We start from the raw sequence: 22,188 nt of genomic DNA on the forward strand, positions 1-22,188 counted from the left end.
GCAGCCCGAAGAACAGTGCTCTGTGATTTGTCAAAGAACTTGCAAGAAAACTGGAAGATGTACAAGCGCTATACACAAGCCAAAGCGTGGCTGTTCCGTTCTCGATTTCTTGGGTCATAGCCAAGATATCTCTGGCCTAAGCAACCAACAACACTCCCGGGCACCTCTGATCCAAGCCACCTCGGGAGGGCGGGGCGCCACGTCGAGCAGCTACTGGTCCAATTTGCCGTCGCTCTGTTACACTCAGTTGGCAATCAGAGAGGTCAAATTACCCGTGCAGGAGGCTCGATCCCATCTAGATCTATGATTGGCTGAGATTGAGGGCAGGCACCGAGACTTGCCGAGCATCAGCTGGTCGGAGTTGTTGTCAATCATCGGGAGCAGACTCCTCCCGGTCTCCATTTGGCCAGCGGCAGAAAAAAATTTTCGAGCATTTCCAGAGAGGAGATTGTGGCCTCCCTAATTGCTAGCTCTGGAGATTCGCATCAACAAGAGAAGTCAGCCTTATTTATCAACCTTCTCTTTACTTCCATTAGCTAGTTAAGAAATTTACAGACACAACCATCACAAGGTAAGCGCTTGAATAGTTCAATTCGCTCATTCCCCTAGGTTGTTGACGGGAATCTCTTGGCGGTCCTCGGAATGGAGCGTTCCTCAGGAAGGCGGAGAAATATGGGATGGGTTACCGCAGCTTCCTCGGCCTCGTTTTGAGGCCCAGCCCCATGCGCATCACCCCGGGCTCTGTGTGCCGGGTGGTGGGCAACTGTTCCCGCCGAGGCCCACCGAGGCTGCACCCGGGCATCCGGCTCTTCGGTTGCTGCAATCGGCCTTGAACTTGACCTCAGGCGGGAAGTGTGCGTCGTGGGAGCGGGGCTAGTAGGGTGGGCACAGTCGGAGGGAGGGACAGTGGGGAAAACCGAAGCCGCCCCAGATTCCCTGTAGCGAGGCCCCCCAGGTGCGCTCCAGCCCGAGGGAGCAGGCGTGGCCACTGCGGGACCTGTTTCCCGGAATGAAGACCCGGGGGTGCCCGGAGATCTGCTGGGCTGCGCTGGCCGGAGTCCTGCCGCGTCCCGATTCGGCCAAGGTCAGAAAACCAACTCAGGACCCTGTCCTGCGGGGTTTGTAAGGAGGTGGGTGTAGAGAAGGATTGTAGAGCCCTGGTGGCTCGGATCTGAGGGCTTGTGTTTTGCTTTGCTGGGAAAGCACCGTGTCTTAAGGCCAAGTGGCTCCTGGTGCCTGTTTCTGTAGATGAGCACATTCACCCGGAGGAGACAAAGATGAGGCTGTGGGTAGAAGCAGCTAGACGATTTGGAGTCTCAAAAGCGCCGCTGGTGTTTTGTGGTAGGAGTTGGAGAAATAGTAACAGCAAAAGCCCCCAGCCTCGCCCAGGTGCCCCAGGTGGGAAAAGCAGATGTGCCCCCTGCGGAACCTGAACTCCAGGGAGAAAACACTGGGGGCCGCCCGAGGTCTGCAGGGCTGCGCGGAAGGGAAGGTGTTTGCCCTGCTAGATAGAGTGTAGAAACTGGAGACCAGATCACCACTGCATGACAAATGTCATTGAATACGGAAGCTTTGGATAATGAGTTCTTGTTAATAGCTGTTTTCCTTGCAATCTGAGTCTCTTTTTCCTTGACAACGTCAGCACCCCTTTCACAGAATTGAGTAGTAAGTACTTTTCATTACTAGTCTCAGTTCGCCCGTCTAAACAGACGCCCGGGTTTTGTTGTTTTCTTTGCTCCTGTAAGCGAATACATTTTCTTTCCTCCTAAAAGGAGGTAAGGACATCGAGTGCAGATTTGCTAAAATACATTTCTGAGATTTTTCAGATGATTTTAGTTGTTTATTGGGGTGCAGTGGGTTTTCATTGGTGATGATGGTAAAGACATTTGGAGTTTAAGAATATTAAAAATCGGCTGGTGATGTCCCTTGGACTTGGCCGGTGAAGTTGCCTGGTGCCAAGCCTGCGGCTTGAGTTCTGCCACCAGATAGCAACAGAAGGCGCACCTCCAAGGCGTCCTCTGACCTTTGCCGGCTTGCACTGGCACATACAATAAACAAATAAAATGAAAAAATATTAAAATTACCTTGTGTTTTCCATTATGATAAGTTAGCACAGTGCCACTATGCAGGTAGTTACCGCACAGGGTTCCTGGAGAGAGGAAAATCTAAGCCATATCAGTAATGCTGCTTGCCAGAACTCCCGATTCTGCCAGGGCTTGCTTAAAGTGGAAGCAGGAAATTTCCCTTTTGAACTGTTTTGGGCATTCATCAGCAGTTGAACTCAAATTCCCCGTGCCAAAACCTGCTATAGAGACAGTGCCTCTTTTTTCCAGAAATACAATGGAACAGCTCTGGAAGTTAAACTGCTGGACAAGCATCACACGGGAGAAATATGAAGAGTAAAATCGGTGCAGTCGTCTTGCAGCTGTGTATGTGGGCGCTTGCGCTGTAAATTCAAAGGGTGGTTTCAAAGGTTGATGAGGCAGATGCATTTTTCAATCCTGATGTTTTTGTTGTTGGGACAGGATCTCAATTAGCCCAGGCTGGCCTTTAACCCCTGGTCTTCTTGCCTCCACACCCTAAATGGTGACATTCTAGGGGGTCAACCACCCCACAAAGCTCCTTTCCTGATGTCTTTGGCCTGGGATTGCTGCTCCGTAGAAGTGAATTTCACCAGTGCTGTCTTGAAGCGACTGTGCTGAGGAAGTCTCACAGCTTCCTTAGCCTCTGGCTGAGATTCCTGCTAGATGGAGTTACTTACATGGGGACAACTTGGTTCTAACATTGACTTCTTTCTTTCCTTTCTGGTCACTTTTAAGTATCAGGTAGAGGAAGAAGGTAGGGAGACTGACTTTAGTCATAGGACTCATTGTGGAAACGGTGGAAAGGCATGTTTTCAGACGTTTATAATAGATAGAATGCATAAGGTATTTTTAATTGTGTGCATGCACGCATATAATTTTAAAGACCAACGTTGATTAAATTGTGATACTCCATTTGTGTTTTGATTGAGAAATAAAGAATTTGAAATAGTTCAGGCAAGCATTCTTTTTTCCCCTTTTATGTACAATTACCAATATATTTGAGATTGTTATGTTGTATATCTAGGATTCCAAACGTATTATTTATCTTTATTTTCTTCCTTACCACAGTTCAAAGTTACCTTACTGTTAGTAGACTATGCCATATGCGTTTGTGTATATACTCTGAATTCCTTTTACTTTTCTGGGACATTTTTGTGTAGTAAAAACAGTAAAAGGGTGATTTCACTTTGAAAGATTAAATATAATTGTTTAAATGGCTTACTAATATTGGTTAGCTTAGATTTCTAATCCGCAGATTTACGAAACTCTCCCTGATTAGTAACAACTAGCTAAGTAACTGCTTTTTAGTGGACAGCTGATAAGCTTATCCCAGCCCACTGCTGCTTGCTGGTTTGACAAAGGCAATGCTTGGGCATTTGTCAGGCTGTTTTCCATTCTGTTTAAGGGCACAGCTTTTTGTTTTGTTTATTGCTATTGTTTTAAGTGTTTACTGTCTCTCACACTTCTGTCGTTGTTCCCCCCTCCCCCCCCCCCATCTGCTGTTCTGTTCATGGTCATTTCTGCACCTGTTCCAAGATCTCTTGGTCTGATGGGGAGGGAGGGATGTTTTGGGGTTTTTTGTTTTGTTTTGTTTTTTTGTTTTTTCCAAACTTGAAACAGGGGGTGTCTTTCTTGATGTACAGAGATTTGTTTGGTTTGGGGTAAGGGTGTTTGCTTTTCTCTTGCTGTTTTTATCTTTGTTTGGGGGCTGCTTAGGTTTTGAATTGAGGGTCTTATGCAAGCTAAGACCTGGCTCCACCGTTAAGTTAGACTTCTGGCTTGTGTGGGGGTTTAATTGAGAGGTGTGTAACTTAGAAACACAGGTTGTCTTTGAATAGTTTTCCTGAGGCTCTAAAAGGGATCTGTGTGGTTTAGTTTTGGTGTGGTTGGCAAAGGAGATGGAACCACTTAAATCTGTTTGTCTAGGTGGTGCTGACCGAGTTCCGGAGCTGCCCACACTGAATCTCAGCCAGCAGAATGCTCGCCAGCAAGCGTTCCTCTATAACTGCTCTGCTAACTTTCTGAAGTGACAGTGTTGATAATATGAGGGAAGGTCACACTGATGTTTATATCGGCTCAAAGGAACTGTCCGCTGGTACTTTAATTTTATCACTCACTAATATATCTTGTGAGCATTTCTTCTCTGATGAGAAAGCAGTTGTGTTTATCATTTGATTTTTTTGAGGGTTAGAGAGAAGCATAAGAGAAGGGCCAGAGAATTCTAGAAGAGCTATTTCAGTCGTTTGTCTGCTGTCCTGTTACTTTAAGGTGGGTATATGCTTGCTAAGTAAGTGTGCATGAGCTAAAGTCACCCACACAAACTTATTTTTTTATTTTTCACACATATTGCTTTATCTGTTAGAAGTAATAATTACTGCTGTGCCAATCACATCCATCAGTGATTAATAATTCTAATAATGCCACATTATGTTAGTTTGACATTTCTCTTTGCTGTCACCTATAAGACATATTTTTATTGAAACCTGTGACTCGGGGGAAACGGTCTGAAACATTTGTTTTGGGCCAGGGAGATGGCTCAGAGGATAAAAGGGACTTGCTGCCAAGACTGGTGTTTTGTCCCTGGAGGCTACATGGCGGAAGGGGAGAGCCAGCTCCCTTCAAGTATTTCTCTGACCTCCTCGTATGCGCCAAGGAACTTGCACTCCACGCCCTTGTATAAGTAGATAAACCAATAGGTGTGAAAAATGAATAAAAGCAGGATAAGTTTGTTTGGGTGACTTTAGTTCAGGTTGCTCTGGGCCTTGAAGGACATGGTGCTGGAGGCGCTCTGATGAGGACTCCATGGCGGGTAGCACCAGGAGGACATGTGCGAGGGGACAAGTACACTCCTGTGCAGGGAGCCAGAGAGCAGAGTCAGGGCCGGCTGGGCCTTCCAAGTAAGTTGTTCTATTGGGAGCTAATGGGCTGCCAAAGTGTGACTTGAAATTTTTATGAGTCCAGTGTGGGGTTGAAGGTCTGTAAGCACCCTGGAGAATCGCTAGTGTGAATCTCCATTCAAAGGCTAAAGAAGCTGGGGTCTGGTGTTCCCTGGATCAGGAGGAAAAACATGCCCTTAAGAAGAGGGCCTAGCTTATTAGATGATGTCAACCATACTTAGGATGAGTCTTTTGCCCTCCATTTGCTGACCAAGCACTAACTCGTTTCTCATGGTCTCTGAAGACATCCTCACAGATACACCCAGAATGTGTGCTGCCAGTTTTCCGTGTATCTCAAAATTTGGTCAAAACATTTTATTACTTAAGAAAAAATTGCATGCAGTGTATTTTGATCATACTCAACCCCTCCTCCCCCACACACACTCTTCCTCCTAACTTTTCTAAAATCTACTTCCCAGTCTCCACTTTTGCCTTTATGTCATTTTTCCCCCTTGACCATTGTTTCCAGTTTATATCATCCATCAACTCACGGATGTGGGGCCTTCCTGAGCATAGTCAACAGACCAGCTGCTACACCTGTAAAGAAAAACTGGCTCTCCTTCTCCCAGAATCCACCAGCTGTCCGTAGCACCTCAGGGGTGGGTTGGGGGAGTTCCCATCAGCCCTTCCTTCCTAGAATGGTGACTGGGTTTGGTCTTGTGCAAGCAACCACAGCTGTTGTGAGTTCGAGAGTGCAGCAATGGTGTCAACTTTAGAAGACACTGTTTCCTGCCACTCCTCCCCAGCACGGGCTCTTAGAGTCTTTCTGCTCCATCTTCTTGGATGGTCCTTTAGGAGAGAAGTGTAGTATAATGTCCCACTGTTTTCTGAGTGTCCCTTTGATCGGTTGTGAGTTTCTGCATCAGTCACTGTCCACACACAAAGCATCATCAATGAGGTCTGAGAGCGGCACTCATCTCTGGGTATGGAAATAGGACTTTCCAAGGCAGTCTCTGCGGACAGAGTGTGTGGTGGGTGGATTCAGCAATGGGGTCTTACCGTAGAGTTCTAGTGGGCAACCAAGAGCAATCACAGCAGCCTGTATTGTGTAAAGAGTTTCTGGTACACCCCTGACAGACAGCCAGGGGAGGGGTAGGGGGTATCCTACACCCAGCCACGAACTTTTATTTGGCTACATATGGCTTCCAGAAGCATCAGCATCTCCTGTGTATAATTTCTCTCTCCCTCTCCCCTCACTCCCAGAGGATATTATATGTATTAGGTAGTTTGTATGACTTTTTCAAATATCCTTAGTGTTAGTTATCCCTCTCCCTACCCCCTTCTCCCACCTATCTCCCATCCCCATCAGGATTTCTAAGGGAGTTTTTTTGTATTGCATCTTTCTTTGACTGTCTTACCTGCTGACCAGGATAATAGCCCTTCCCACCCTTAGCTGAAAGTTATCGTTTAAAGTTTGTGGTGTGGGCTAGAGAGATGACTCAAAGTTAAGAGCATTTCAGAGGTCCTGAGTTCAATTCTCAGCAACCACATGGTGGCTCACAACCATCTGTAATGAAATCTGGTGCCCTCTTCTGGCCTGCAGGCATATATGCGACAAAACACTGCATGCATAGTAAGTACATTTAAGAATAAATAAATAAAATTTGCGATGCATTTCTGCATATATGAACTCCAGCTGGCTTTTTTTTTGTGAATGTTGATGCATTTTGGCGAGATTAATTGATACCATCATATCCACAGGCCCTGAAAAGATAGATTTTTTTAACTCATTTTTTTATTATGAAATAAATTTCAACTGTTTGTTTGAAACAGTGTTCCACTGTGTCTTCTAGACTGATCTGAACTGAATGGAAATGATTCTTCTTACTTCATTGTCCTCAGTAGCTAGCACTACAGACACAATCCTGGTTTGTGTGGTTGAGAATATTATAATACCTTTTTCCAGCATGGAGTGGGAAGGGGTGCATCAGTCCCCAACTGAGGAACTCTGGACAACAACAGATGGCCTCTGGGGGAGGAAGAGTCAGTTTAAGAGACTGGCTCCCGGTAGGTCAACTGCGCCCCTACCCGGTGGACCAACACTCAGGAGTACATTGAAGTTGATGGACCACCCAAGTATGGAGCTGGGATGTAGGGTGGACCTTGGAGGCATTGGTAGGAAGAGTTAGGTGAATATGACAAAAATACACTGTATGAAATTCTTAAAGAATGAATAAAAATATTTAAAGTAAAAAAGAAATCCTGATCCCAAATAGTGTCTTTGTTAAAGTTGGCTACTCTTTGAGTATAGAATTATTATAAATATTCTAGCAACCGCTGTTTTCCCTACTTCCGTCCTTAGGAGAGGCAGTTGTTCTTGTTGACAATTACAGTATCTTGTCTTTATAACGGCTGAGTTGGTGAGGAAAGGATCTCTACTTCCAGAGTGGGGCCTGAATGACCAGCGTTTGTGTGGTCACGGCTGAGTAGCATGTACCGTGTGACCTTGCTTCATGCCCGCCGAATCAACATATTCATTTGGCAAGGCCCCAAGGTGATAGCAGGTTAAATCGGAGATACATGTGTTGTTTGTATATGCATATTATCAACTGTTATAGAATTCAAACACTGTGAAGGGGGTAGGTAAATTATTTGATTCAGCATTCTCAAGAATAGAATGTGGAGTCCGTACACATACATGCCTGCGCGCACACACAATGTCAGACTCTTTATGGCATCCGATGATGTATTAGCAGTGTTTTGAATTATTCACTATAACCTTGTCTTTGCTCCCACCCCTAGGTACATCAATTTTCTTCAAGGAATTCTGCTATTGCTCTGTCTTTCCCTGTGACTGAGGCCTTTGGCATTGCAGTATGCTATCGGCGGCCTTAATTACTTTGGCCAGAAGTGGCGGGAACCAGGTGAAGAAGAGAGTGTTGCTAAGCTCCGTCTTCCTGCAGGACAACAGGCAGGTGACTCCTGCCTGCTACAGCTCCACCACCGAGCCCAGGTGTTCTCGATTTGACCCCGATGGAAGCGGGCAGCCAGCCACTTGGGACAACTTTGGGATCTGGGATAACCGCATCGATGAGCCAATTCTGCTGCCACCTAGCATCAAGTATGGCAAGCCAATCCCCAAAATTAGCCTGGAGAATGTGGGCAGTGCCTCCCTTATTGGCAAACGGAAAGAAAATGAAGATCGGTTTGGGTTCGCACAGCTGACAGAGGAGGTGCTGTACTTTGCAGTATACGACGGGCACGGGGGACCGGCAGCTGCTGACTTCTGTCACACGCACATGGAAAAATGTGTGACGTATGTATGACGACCTTGGTGTTGCAGTTGCTCTAGGCTGTTGAAATAGTCTCCCTGTGGCTGAGATAGCCAGTGCAGACCGAATTCCTCGAGTGCACACTTGCCACCGCATCAGTGTGTGCGGTAGTCAGCGTGGCCTGTGTACCCGTTCGCCATTTGAGAAACGCGGTTGAGAATCTGCGCCTCTAGATTACCATTTCCAGTAAACTATAAAGTACAAAGATAACTTGTGAGAAATTTTACTCATGTGTGTGCTCACCTGTGTTTGTGGTAATTTGTGTGTGGAGTGCGTGTGTGTGTGTGTGCAGGCATGTGTGTGTGTGCATGCATGTGTGTGCATGCGTGCACCCATCTGTGTGTGGAGGCCAGAAGTTGACATAAATGTTTTTCCATATTGTTCCCTAATTTACATTTTGAGATTGAGTCTCTTGCTGAACCTGGAGCTCACACTTTTTTAGCTAGACTGGCTGTCCCATGAGCCCTTAGGCTTCTGTGTAAAGCTGCATGTTGTCTTTAGATGGAAGGTAGGGATTTGAACACAGGTCTTCATGTCTGTACAGCAAACACTTTACCCATGGAGCTATACCTTTGTGTTCCTGAAGAAGTATTTACTCTTGTCGGCACAGAGAAGTTTACTTATTGTCTTAGTTACTTTTCTGTGAAGACACATAGTGACCAAGCAACTTATAAAAGAAAGTTTACTGGGGACTTGCTTACAGTTTCAGGAAGTTAGAGTCCATGACCATGATGGCGGGCAACATGGCAACAGCCAGCAATAGCTGAGAGATGATATCCTTATCTACAAACGGGAAGAGAGAGAGAGAAAGAGAGAGAGAGAATGAGAGAACGAGAACTGGCTAACTCAGAATGGTGTGGGGTTTTAAAACATCTTAATCCTTCCCCCCCCCCAAAAAAAAAACAGTTCCACCAGCTAGGGACCAAGCAGTCAAATACATGAGCCCGTGTACTCACCCAAAACACTCATGTTTTTGAGACTCACACCACTTCTAGAATTAAAGAGAGGAGACAGTGTGGCAGTCATAGCCATGGGCTACCGTTTTACCTTCCAATGTATAGTTAGAGGCAGTTTGTCAGTTGAGTTTTGCCTGATTTACCTCATTCTTCAAACTCAGCGATTTAAGTCAATCGGGGTTGCACTACTAAGAATTCTTTAAGAACAGGAAAGGACTTGGGGATCGTGAGAAGGCTCAGAAGATAAGGACCTGAAGCTCTTTCTTTTTTTCCAATTGAGACAAAGACCCAACCACTTAAACTATATCTTCAAACAGCCTTGTTTCTTTTTCTGAGGTAGAGTGCCACAACCTAGGCTGGGCTAGAACTGATTATTTAAAAACAAAGATGACCTTAAACTTCTGATCCTCCTGCCCTCACCTCCTAAGTCTTAGTACTACTGGCGACCACCAGCACCACTTCCCCCCGACTTAGATTCTCATGCCTTTGCCTTTAAGAAGCCTCGGGTTTAATGTAGCTCAGTTAGTCCTACCTAACAGGGAACTCTGAGTTGCCTCTCCAGCACCACATACCTAGAGCATGATGGCATGAGCCTCAGCCCAACAGTGACACACTTCACAATACTTAGTGCATTCAGAGACCAATATATGGTCCTCAGTTCTTGAATTCTCAGCGAAAGCATCTGAGAGGAAAGCGTGAGGCCTGTTGTGTGGAGTGGCTGCTGGAGCACTGCCTGAGAAGAGACAACCACTGCAGAGTGATCGCAGCTTTCTTTCCTCTCCCCAAAGGGATCTGCTTCCTCGGGAGAAAGACTTGGAAACAGTCCTGACCATGGCCTTTCTAGAAATTGATAAAGCCTTTTCCAGTTATGCCCACCTGTCTGCTGATGGTAAGCCAGTCAGGGCATGCCTCAGAGCCTTAAGGATTGGTGGGGAAAGGGGAAAGCGAAGGGGAAGGTCTTCAGTGGTGGGAATGTTGTTGTATGTTTGCTTGTGGGGAGTTTTTACAGAAATAATTTTATACAAAGAATCCTTTTCAATGCTGTTTAGAATCTGGACTGATGTCAGGGTCCCGCTTTTATGTTCGATAATGACCTTTCAGAAGGGGACGCTCCAAAATGGTTGTTACTGAATCTTAATTTGAAAAAGATTTTAAAATGTTTCAATCTATGTGATGAATAGTTTTATGGACAAGATGTCCGTACTAAGAGGATCTCATCCCCTGCCAGACCACTAGTTCAAACACTGAAGGATAATCCCATCTGCAAGGTTAATAATTGTTCAGCATTTACTTTAGGGAATCAGAGAGAGGGATTCGTGGGTAAAGGTGCCTGCCACCAAGCTTTATCACCTGAGAGTTCTAGCCCCAAGACCCACATGGGGAAAGGAAAGAAGCAATTTCCATATGTTCGCTTCTGACCTTCACACATGAGCTATGGCATGTCTGTGTGCACTTAAAAACAAACACATACATGCACACACAAAATAAATGAATATATATATATATATTATTTATTATGTATACAACATTCTGCCCGCACGCCAGAGGAGGGCGCCAGATCTCAGTACAGATGGTTGTGAGCCACCATGTGGTTGCTGGGAATTGAACTCAGGACCTCTGGAAGAGCAGTCAGTGCTCTTAACCTCTGAGCCATCTCTCCAAAAGAAGAATATTAGCAATAAGTCCCAAGTCTGGCAGAAAATGACTGATTGGCACCCATTTGTATAGTCAGAAGGAAGATATTTGTCTTCTCTTTCTCCATCTTGCAGATTTCCTATGGTAACTAGTGATATTTTTGGTTTTGTTAAGTATAAGGACATGACAAATGTATTTAAAAAAAAACCCATGTACTGTGCTAAGTTTTTAAAGTAAATGTTTTTTTTGTTTTGACTAAGTTTATCAAAATAATTTCAAGAAAGTATATCCAATATTTTCTAGTTAGCTCACCAAAAGTGCATTGATAATAAAGTTAATTTTGCAAGCGTCTGCAGCAGCCATGTAATGTGTGCTCCTGGCTGACAGGCTACAGCATTGTGGGGGAGTGTTGCTCTTAGTTCTCTTAACTTTTAACAAGCAAAGCGCCCCCCAGGAATGCCATTTTCAGCCAGACGGAGATTCTCCCCATTTCACACACAAGGAGCTCCAACTCATAGAGAAGAAATGGTTAGTGGAGATTAGGACCTTGTTCATTAGCATATTTAATAGCAAGATGGGGGAAAGTGTACCATTTAAATATCAGCCTCCCCACCACCATCCCTGTTGAACCCAGGGCCTTGGAACATGCCAGCCCCTGCCTTCTACTGGGAGATGCTTACCATCACACTCCCCAGTACACTTGACGGTCCATTTGTCTGCACATGTAGTTTTCACTTGGTGAGTTATTTGAAATCATTTTGTCTTCTTCCTTTTGCGCCCAAAGTTATCTCCCCTTCCTTTAGTGGGGACTTGACAGAGGGTGCGGTTTCTGCTTAAGATTTAGCTTTTGTTCTCCTAAGGAGTAAAACACATAAAGAGCAAGTGAAACAGTTTCTCATGGTTTTACTTTTTGGGGGGTGGGGACAGAGTCTCAATTAAGCTTCCCAAGCTGGTTTGGAGCTGGCCATGTAGACCAGGCTAGCCTCAAACTCACAGAGAAAGGTATGCGCCACCACACCCAGCATTTTTAGAATAACAGCTGTATTTACTGCCCATGACTCATAGAACACAGTGTCCCAGAGCATTGGCATATGGCCAACACTAAAATTCATTAACCCTTCATGAGTGCAATCAAGCTTTTTTAAAATGATATAATCAATGCTGGTGATTAAAACCATCAATATTAAACTTGGTGTCGAATTTAAAAACATTTACCCTTAATAATTATAATTCAGGAGATGGAATTTATAACATTTAACTTGTATGTATATTTTTAATAATCATAATTCAGGAGACTTTGAATTTGATTTGTACATCTTCTAGAGACTTTTTAGATGACTCGTACAATCCAGTTGTTAAATAAATAAAATATCATTTATTTCTAATAACCAAAGTAAGATATATTTTGCTACTTTAGTTGCTCATTCATCCTTTGGGATAATCTTAGAACTTCATAAAGATGTCTTAAAATTTATTATTCTTTTTAATGAAGAACTGATTAAAAGGGAACAAAATAGGATGGCACCCTGTGCACTGTTTAAGACAGGATAGTACCCAGTGCGCTGTTTAAAACAGGGTGGTACCCAGTGCGCTGTTTAGAACAGGATGGTACCCAGTGCACTGGTAAGAACAGGATGGCACCCTGTGCACTGTTTAAGACAGGATGGTACCCAGTGCGCTGTTTAAAACAGGGTGGTACCCAGTGCGCTATTTAGAACAGGATGGTACCCAGTGCACTGGTTAGAACAGGATGGTACCCAGTGCGCTGGTTAGAAAGTGTTTAGAAAGTGTTCTGTGTACTATTGTGCATATCATATGCTTCTTAAAAACCAGAGTTTGAGAACTATTTTAAAGATATATTTATAAATATCTCTCAGATGGCAAAATAAAGTTACTAAAGACAGAATACTATGTGCTAGTCTTTCCGGATCAGATTAAATGGAAATTAGACCTGTCTCACATAAGGTTTCAAAGTTATCCAAATTTAATTTTTTAATTGAAGTATTGAGTTGAAATACTATTTTAATGTTTTTAAAAGGTATTTTAAAGGTAGATAGTACTCTTTTTGGTGTGTGTGTATTGAGCCAGAGCTAGCTGGCAAACATTCTCAATGACCAGGGTTACCCTTGCTTGCTGTCTTTTCTCATTTCTTTGTATCTCCCCTACTTTCACTTCCCCCGAACCCTTTCTGTGAGACAAGGGAGTGGGGATTATTTTTTAGCAGACCTCATACACCGAGACAAGTGTTCCACCACTGAACTAGCCTTCCAACCTTTTAGCATCACCTTCAAAATTTTAAATTCAATTTATGTCAGTCTTTTACATTTAGTCAAACCAAGCAATGAGTTAAAATACCCTCCCTTCCTTTTTTTTTTTTAACAAATAACCATTTAAAACAAAACAGATGGTAGGCAAAAAAAGTTATACATGTCAAGATCACCGATTTTAAATAAATTTTGCAGCAATATTAGTTTATAAGGATTATTCTTTACGCAGCTTAATAATCACTGGGGGTGGCATTAGATTTTACTCTTTTTGTTGCTGTTCCAAATTGTGGTCATTTTCCTTCTCTTCTATCGTCCTGCAGCACTGCGGAAAGAGAGAGAGAGAGAGAGAGCAGCAGAAACACCTGCTTTAGATTGCATCAAGTTACAAACATGATAAAAAATCTTATCATTCAAGAGCCACACTGGCCTTCATATAAACATTGAATTTAAGTCCTCCAACTGGAAACAGTTCTTTCCGTACTTAATTCTTACATTATATGCTATGAACAAATGGCTTGTGTTCTGTTTCTGGCATAGGGGGTGTTTTGATTGCCTCTCCATGTAAATTGAAACCCCCGTCAGCTGGTGTAAACTATAGTACTTCTATGTACTGATTATCGAATATAAATTATTTTGTTTAGGGGACAGTTCTAATATTGCTATGACCCAAATTTATACTTCATTGTTTTCTGACCCAATAAAAAGACTGAATTTGCTATCTTCAAGATTAAGTGTGTGTGCACGCATGCGCGTGCGTTTGCGTGTACACTCGCAACACACATATGCAGATACATGTCTGTGTCAGCACTGGTGTTTTGGTACAGATGCATACGTGCGTCCTTTTTTTCTATCTTAGAGTTTCAATGCTATGAGAGATGTTAGTCTGATGGGAAAAACAGACACTATTAACTTGAAGCCGCTGAGTGTTGAAATCACTGATGTAGCATCTCCTGCTATAGTATGTGATTTGCGAGGGAAATGTCCCCTACTGGAAACCCTCCTCCTTATTTTGCAGCTCCCTCTCTGCTCCCCTTTGTGTTACAGGATTGTTGTGTTTGAGCGTAATTTCTGGGTGAAATTCCCCTTTGCCTCTGTGCGTGTTGTTTGTGGCAGAGAACTGTGCCTCCTCAGCAACTCTAGACCTGGAGCCTGTGGACTCTCTCTGCTGGGCTTCAGCGGAAAGAGAGAGCTGTCTCGGGTGAAAAGAGTCTCGCAGTGCCTAACCCAAGCTGCTGGGACATTTCTATTTCCTCCTTGTCCCTCTAGTGAGAGGATGTACGGTATAAAGTATCCAGTGAGTGTTAAGTCTTACTGACAATGTCTTAGTTTTCTAGTTTTGTTGTTAGGGCAGACGATGACGATTGTTACCTCTGTGTTAACTGTTACATGGAAGTGCTGATTCACTAATTTATATTCTTAGATGCATATCAAGCCAGAATCAACGGTTAGTTTTGAAACCTTCCCCATATATCCTGAGATTTTGAAACTGGGAAGGTGAGTTGATAAAAGCCCAAGGTCTTTTAAATTCAGAGGTGAGAGAGCTGGGAACTACAGCCCAAACTGAAATTTCATTTATACATGCTAATTCTTTTGTCGTCTTCAGTTAAAGATCACGTGATGAAAAGCTGTTGATGAGAGCTAACGTGAAGAGTTCATGATTCCCTGGGCTGGTAGCATCTAATGCATGCCTGACTTCTTTTAAAGCCATTTGAAAGTAGATCATATAATTGACTGAACTGTATATAGTCTATTGTTGTATAGACTTTGACTAATATCAGGTTGAAAGTTGCAACGCTTGTAAGATAAGCATCACTGGTCCTTATGTTAAAACATTTCTGTCGTGTGCTGACATACATCTCAACGTTGCTGTGATATGACAGCATTGCTTTGATCTAATGGTTCCAAACTCAAGAGATAAATGGGAATACAGTGCAATTGTAGATGCCGTTTCTCAGTGAACTTAGCATGACCACAAAAGACTGAGTAGACTTTATCCATGCTTTTCCATTTACTTTCCTGATTAAAGCAGGCATTTTAATATAATGACTGGAAAATGTATTCATCGCTTTCCAAAATGCGTTATTTGGTGAAGTTTGAAAAGTTGTCCCTAAAAAACATCTTGGAAAGACTTGTCATTTAAATCAATTACAGGTTTTTAAATCAGCTAATAGCGTACAAGTCGCCTTTGGAAGGTCAGGAAGCTGTCTACAAATATTACATAGAGCAACAATCAAGTGATTGGATATAGAATTCGTACTGCAAAAAAAAAACTAATCCAATTAAACTTTTGACAATGCTTTATAGGATTAGCAGTATCACTAGAGATAATTCCTGCTTTAAATGAGTTACTTCTCAACTTCCTCCACTTCGCTGTATTGTCCTTCAGTTCATAGTTTGATAGTCATTCCACTCTCCACAAGGCTCCACGCACCTTCTACTAGCGGTAAACAACACAGAACAGGTGATGTTATAATAAATCAAAGGAAGACGCACAAAGGTGATAGGCTTGGGGAGAAAAAGAGCAGCAGCCTCAAGCCTAGTGACACTGGGCTTTCCTCGATGGCAGAAAAGATGTACATTGCTGACATATTCCTGCCCAGGCAGGGCTGCAGGAGTCGCAGCTGGCCATGCTCATCTGCTTTGGGCTGCAGATTCTGTTACTGGATACTTTTGGAGCTAATCGTGTTGAGTATGTCATGTTGATGAGGAACTGGCATGAATTTCATTTTTACCATTCAGATCTAGAATCTAAGGTGTGTGTGTGGGGGGGGGGCGGTAACTTTTCTTCAGGCATAGAGCCAACAAAGATCAAAACCAGAAATGGATATGGTTCTTTAACTGTGTGCATGTGTGTGCGTGTGGGTGTGAACATTTATAAATTGTAGTTCTAGCAGGTAAAAAATGTCTTGAAGAGCAAATGGTTTGGACTTGGCATTTCTCTCCTCCCCTGCTAACTAGTACTGCTTTGACTGGACAGGAGTGATGAATGAAAGAGAATGATCCAAATCTCATGATTTTAGAAAGGCGGCCCACCTACTGGGCCCGGCAGATCTGCCATCTGCCATAGCAGCCAGATTAGTGGCATTTCCGTGTTTTGTTTTGACACCTGCTATGCACACGAAGGCATCATCATTGTGATGCTTTTTACACAGAGACCGTTTGGAGACACTGATGCTTTGCTCGCCAAGTTAGCTTGCCAATCTTTCTGTTTGCATGGAGCCTTGTAACTGAATTAAATAATTAATTGTTTCTCTGCATGGTCTTCCTTGGTTTGTTGGCAGGGCATTTGCATAGCTCTTGTTAAATTAGACCGGTACCGGCCAGCCTTCGGTTACAATGCTTCTGTTTTATTCTTAGTAAAAATCCCATATCTGTCGCTAACTGATACTCTGTTTTGTAATATTTGTAGCAAGCCTCCTGACCTCTGGGACTACTGCCACGGTAGCCTTGTTGCGAGATGGTATTGAACTGGTGGTAGCCAGTGTTGGAGACAGCCGGGCTCTTTTGTGTAGAAAAGGAAAACCCATGAAGCTGACCACTGACCATACCCCAGAAAGAAAGGATGAGAAAGAAAGGTACTGCCGCCATGACCAGACATTTTATGGGGTGATACCTGTAGTTGCCATAGAAATGAAACGTGGCATTCCCTCTGCTGGCATAAAACCCCAGGGCCTCTTTGCAAGCATTGCTGTGCATAGCCACTACCTCGGGCCAGATTTTCTTGTTTGGGGTGGTTTGGGTTTGTCGAGACTGGAGCTCACCATGCAGCCTAAACTGTTTTCTCCTTTCTCAGCCTCTCAAGTGCTGGGCTATCAGGGTGTGTACACCATATGTGGACTAAGTCTTTCATTTTTATCTAATTTATTTATGGACTTAAAAGTTTTGGCATTTACCATGGGCTTACCTTAAACTCGAAATCCTCCTCAGCCTTCCTGAATTCTTGGATTATGGGTATGGGCTGACATAGAAGGCTCCGGATTTCAATTTTTAAAGTTGGTATTTAAGCCAGTGCTTTAATTTCCTATATTATTGTCATCATCATCATTGTCATTAATTTTATCTTTTCCTAACTAGGATCAAGAAATGTGGTGGGTTTGTGTCTTGGAATAGCTTGGGACAGCCCCATGTAAACGGCAGACTCGCAATGACGAGGAGTATTGGAGATTTGGATCTTAAACCCAGTGGCGTAATTGCAGAGCCCGAGACAACGAGGATTAAGGTAAGAAGGGGTCAGAAACACTGGGAATGACCCGAGACTGTCCTGGAAGATTTACCTGAAGGAGATGTGTTTTTCAAGGGGGAACTAATGTGTGCAGAATAAACTTTCTAAGTGAGATGCTAGTTTCCACTCTGAGGAGGGTAATGTCTTTGGCTTTTGTTTTCCCCTGGCAGAGGGGCTCTGTGGCCATCCTTTCCGAAGCCTGCCAGACAGAGGCATTCTCTCAGCTCGGGAGTCATTCTTGGCCTCCCTTCTCCACTCAGTTCAACACTCAGTATAACGCCTCTTTTACTCTAAACTGAGCCCAGCATGATACAGGTCCCGCTGTTTGCTTCCCTAGAGCTCTTGAGTCAGCTTTCACAAATGGTAGGGCATGAATGTTCAGAATTCAAGGAAGGATTTCCGGCCTTAAAAAGATGTCTTATTCCAGGTGGTGGTAGTGCACTCCTTAAGTCCCTACGCTGGGGAGACAGAAGCAGGCCCATCTTTTCAGTTTGAGGCCAGGCTGGTTTACAGAGCTAGTTCTATGATAGCTAGAACTACACAGAGAAACCCTGGCTCAAAAAAAAAAAAAAAAAAAAACACACACGCACAAAAAAAAAAACCACCTCATTTTGTGAAAAAGAATACTTACGTAGTATTTGCTTTGTGGCAACCTCTGTTCAAAAGAGATATAACTTTCTTCGCTTTAAAAGGAAGAGAAACAAATTGAGATAACAGGACAAGTTAAAGTAAAAAGAGGCTCACACCGTCGAGTGACGGAGGGGTCAGCCAAATAATACAAGCCGCATTTAAATCCAGACTCTCGGCATTTGGCTGTCTGGCCTCTTTCTTGGTATTGCTAGGTAAAAGTTTGGTTTGTCCCAGGTGGTATTGATTCTCAGCTACATTTTCAGTTTGCCCATGAACTCTGACCCACTTGGCCACTCTGCAAAATAGATAAAGTTTCCATGCTATTGGATCACTGGAAGACACAGCCTAGTCTTAATCACATCTGTTTGCTTCTGATTGCAGCTCTACCATGCGGAGGACAGCTTCCTGGTCCTCACCACAGATGGGATTAACTTCATGGTGAATAGTCAAGAGATCTGTGACTTTGTCAACCAGTGCCATGATCCTAATGAAGCAGCCCACGCGGTGACTGAACAGGTGACGTAGCGGAGCTTCTGGTGGGAAATTCCCAGAGAGAAGAGGATGAAGGACAGCAGAGGCCTCTAGTGTTTTAGCTTGAGTACAGTGAATTTGAACACAGGGTCTCTCGAGTGCTGGGTGAGCATTCTCCTACTGAGCAAGGCACAAAGCCTTGAGAAAAACAGAGCTCTGACTGTTTAGCTTTGTATCTTGTTGTTAGTGGAATCGACTTATAGGATGGGATTTTAGTGATTCATATTTCAGGACTGGAGAGATGACCCAGATTAAGAGCCCTGGCTACTCTTCCAGAGGTCCTGAGTTCAATTCCCAGCAACCACATGGTGACTCACAACCATAATGAGATCTGGTGCCCTCTTCTTGTGTGTAGGCATACACGGAGGCAGAACACTTTATACATAATAAATAAGTAAATCTTTTAAAAGATCATATTTCTTGTTTGTTTTTCCTCACTGCCTATTATTTTATCACTATTTTTAATGGTTACTTTAACAACTATACATAAAGTATAATGGTATATTTGATACATTTTAAACGTGTTTTTCTCATAGGATTTGTTTGTAAGCCTTTTATAATCCTTGAAGCTGTTCATACCAGACATCTTTTAACTCAGGCTGTGAGATCTTTTGATCTGTTTGATGCTAACTGCAACCCTAAGCCCTTCTGAACAGTACTGACTCACTATTTGAAGTGGTTTACAGTCCTGCTGCAGGCACTTTAGTTAACGCCCACTTAACCATGGTAGAAGGAATACTACAAATGTTTTTGTACATACCCATTTCTGAGATTTTAGATTTTAAGTTAGCAAACCAAGGGGTAGGTTTCTAGTATTGTTTTCAGACAAGCATGTTATATTTTCTTCCTTTTTATTCCTCTCCAAAGCTCTTAAGTTCTTCAACTAAATTCCTACAGGCAATTTTGTTGGTAAGAATTAGCACTTATTAAGGCTTTTCCATGATTGGCACCATGCTAAGGGTCTTGGGTGTGTCCTATTTGGGAGCCACTCAGCAGTGTTTCTCAGTTTAAAGCTGTTTCAGTTGCCAAGATTGGTATAGTGGAGGATGGGAAATAGTTGGATAATCTATTGTTCATGTGCAATTAATAACCATAGTGGAACATAGATACAGGGTTGAGACAGTCGCAAACTGTGTTAGATAATTGCATTTGTTAACTGTGTAGAACCAGTTGACTTTGTGGAGAAAGGATGCTGTCTGTTTGCACAGAAGTCCAACAACTCCAGCTCTTCGCTTTTCTCCTTCTCCCGGCTTCTGCAGGCTCTACAGTATGGTACCGAAGACAACAGCACTGCAATCGTGGTGCCCTTTGGTGCCTGGGGAAAATACAAGAACTCTGAGATAAACTTCTCATTCAGCAGAAGCTTTGCCTCCAGCGGGAGATGGGCCTGATCGCCAGCCTGGACTCAGGGTTCCTCTGCTGCAGGTGTCAGCGGGCATAGCAAGAAACTGGTAATACCCAGAAGGCCACCTGTCCCTGTGTGTCCCTGTGAACTGATAGATCCCAATGCAGTGTAAGCTTACCAGCCATGGGCACGGTAGTGTTTTCATAAACCCTCATCACTATGTGCAACTGTACATGCTCAGCGTAAGCCCCATGACAAAGCTGTGAAGCCATTGTGAGTCTCCACGCTGAGTGGGAGAGGAAGTGGTTTGGTACACTTGATGAATGGTAAATCTATGTGCTTTGTTTTGTGATGCTAGAGAGTGAGTCTGGGGCTTTCAAATCTTTAAGATTACCAAGCAGATCTGGCTTCTTTTTAATGAGTTCATTCTTTATTCAGTTGGATAGGTTTTTCTGAATTTTGACAGCTAGTCAGTGCATTATCTTCAATGTTTCTCTTTTCTTTCTCTCAGTGTTTGGCCCTGCACTCCTTGGTTCAGTCAGTCTTCCTACTTCGGTTTCCTGGGTACCTGGGACTCCAGGATGCTCCAACTTACAAGTGTCTTTTTTTTGTTTGTTTATTTTCATTTTGAATGTTTTAGAGACAAGCATAGATTTACTAAAGAAAAGTACTCCCAGGAGATGCAGAAATTCCAAGGGAGGAATACCCACAAGTGTTATTTTTTAATAAATGTTCCAAGGAGTCAAAATGAAAAACTTTTCTGTTACTGTATCTTGTACTCTGGACCATTTATTAGTAAACTTAACCCTGCAAACTTCTTCAGACAAAAGACAGGACTGAAGTGTATCCGGATTTGTAAATAGCCCTCTTGTGTATTTGAACTCTTTTTAGCCCCTTCCCCATCCACTCCCATTTTTCTGCAGTTAAATGTGCCATATAGCTCCAACTGTTCCTTAATGTCCCAAGGAAAATGTACAGACTCCTTGATCAAAACATGTACAGGGAAACACGGACAGTGTTTCTGTTTCTTGATGGTGTATGTAAGTTTGTTGTTGTGTGTTTTGTAAACAGTATATTTGTATCACTTTTTCCCGCACAAAGTAAGCTAGTTGGGTCATTTGTTAGTAAAGATAATGTTGCAGTGACTCACACTGCTGTAGACATAGCTTGAAGTTTATGTCTCCATTTTCCTCATTTCTGAGATTTATGAGGAAGAATAAATCTTTTAGAAAGTGTATTCAAACATGTCAATTTGCTAGGTAAATTAGGAATGTAAACCTACACTCCTTTTTTACCTGAATTATAAATTTGCTGTTAAACTGTGAATCCCTAAATGTGTGTTTGGAATTAATCTATAGTTTATTTTCACAAACTGTGTAAATTTGGTATATGTGTGGTGTGTGTGTAAATATTTTGAAGTAATATAACATTAAAGGGAGCAGACTTATGGAGCCTTTATGAGTTAGCTTTAAATTATTGATATATTTATCCCGAAGGACACTCAGCAGATCGAGTGGTTTTCTGTAGTAAACAATCAGTGGTTATTATTAGATAACCACTTGGATTAAAAATATATATGGGGGCCAGATGTGATGGCCCATACCTATAATCTCAGGACTTGGGAGGAAGAGGTAAGAGAAGGAGGATGGTGACTGAGATCAGCCTGGGGCTGCATAGCAAGTTCCAGGGAAGCTTGAGCCACAGCTTATCTCCTAAACCAAAATATCAACAACAAATGGCTATAAGATACATTGTATTATGCATAACTGATGTGGATAACCAAAGAACAGAAGCAGCCATATTGTATGGTAATTTGAATATAAAATTGTGGGATATGAAAAGACTAGGTAATGTTAAGGGTGACATGGAATTTTGAGGCAGAAACAAGAGAAAAAATAATGAAACATATATGCCTTCAAGTCTGGCGTGCTTTCTTCCTTTAATTTTTGTTTTAAATACCTAGTAGAAAGAAAATGTCCCAAAATAAATTTTTCATCTTCTTGTTTTTGGGAAATGGAAAAAAATATATTTTCATTTTACCTGCCTACCCTATTTAGAACAGTCTCAAAAAAGAATTTAAGGTCTTTTCATGGATGTTAGTCGGAAGGAGGAAAACATTTGCCAGGCATGTTAGTTTACATGTGCCGTTCCAACGGGTAGGAGACTGTGGCAGAGGAATCCTGGATTTGCTATGCATTGTATAACAAGACCCCGGCTCAGGAGACAAACAAAACCTACAGAAGGAGCAGAGTCTATGTGTTCACTGTCTAAAATGAAGAGGTGCAGGGAGACTAGCAGAGCTGAGGCACT

At 42.9% G+C, this 22,188-nt stretch overlaps 1 protein-coding gene across 9 annotated transcripts; it reads left to right on the forward strand.

Moving 5' to 3' along the window:
- Nucleotides 1-408: 408 nt before the first annotated feature.
- LOC121439742 (protein phosphatase 1K, mitochondrial) lies at nucleotides 409-20,910 on the forward strand. 9 transcript variants are annotated; one of them, XR_005973285.1, is made up of 11 exons: nucleotides 409-571; nucleotides 2,334-2,429; nucleotides 4,011-4,179; nucleotides 4,270-4,352; nucleotides 7,924-8,276; nucleotides 10,037-10,137; nucleotides 16,560-16,725; nucleotides 17,225-17,369; nucleotides 18,384-18,518; nucleotides 19,793-19,984; nucleotides 20,390-20,910. XR_005973285.1 is itself a non-coding variant. In XM_041640349.1 (10 exons), exons 3-10 carry the CDS (start codon nucleotides 4,128-4,130, stop codon nucleotides 19,922-19,924), a joined length of 1,167 nt encoding a protein of 388 aa, XP_041496283.1. In that variant the 5' UTR covers nucleotides 410-571; nucleotides 2,334-2,429; nucleotides 4,011-4,127; the 3' UTR covers nucleotides 19,925-20,910. The 9 variants fall into 9 exon arrangements, 8 of the variants coding, with proteins under 8 accessions (XP_041496283.1, XP_041496285.1, XP_041496284.1 ...); XM_041640349.1 differs by having other exon boundaries at nucleotides 410-571; nucleotides 19,793-20,910; XM_041640351.1 differs by having other exon boundaries at nucleotides 410-571; nucleotides 4,276-4,352; nucleotides 19,793-20,910.
- Nucleotides 20,911-22,188: the final 1,278 nt, after the last annotated feature.

Source organism: Microtus oregoni, unplaced genomic scaffold (genome assembly GCF_018167655.1).
Source record: "Microtus oregoni isolate MIOR12 unplaced genomic scaffold, Mior012 000062F_ref0000492, whole genome shotgun sequence".
Classification (NCBI taxonomy): domain Eukaryota; kingdom Metazoa; phylum Chordata; class Mammalia; order Rodentia; family Cricetidae; genus Microtus; species Microtus oregoni.

Bases quoted from the DNA above. Each gene is read 5' to 3' on its own strand.
- LOC121439742 (XM_041640349.1), top strand. From the start codon at position 4,128: ATGAGGGAAGGTCACACTGATGTTTATATCGGCTCAAAGGAACTGTCC. The intron at 4,353-7,923 runs GTGGGTATATGC...GTCTTCCTGCAG, and splicing joins TGCTGTCCTGTTACTTTAAG to GACAACAGGCAGGTGACTCC. The intron at 8,277-10,036 runs GTATGTATGACG...CTCTCCCCAAAG, and splicing joins CACATGGAAAAATGTGTGAC to GGATCTGCTTCCTCGGGAGA.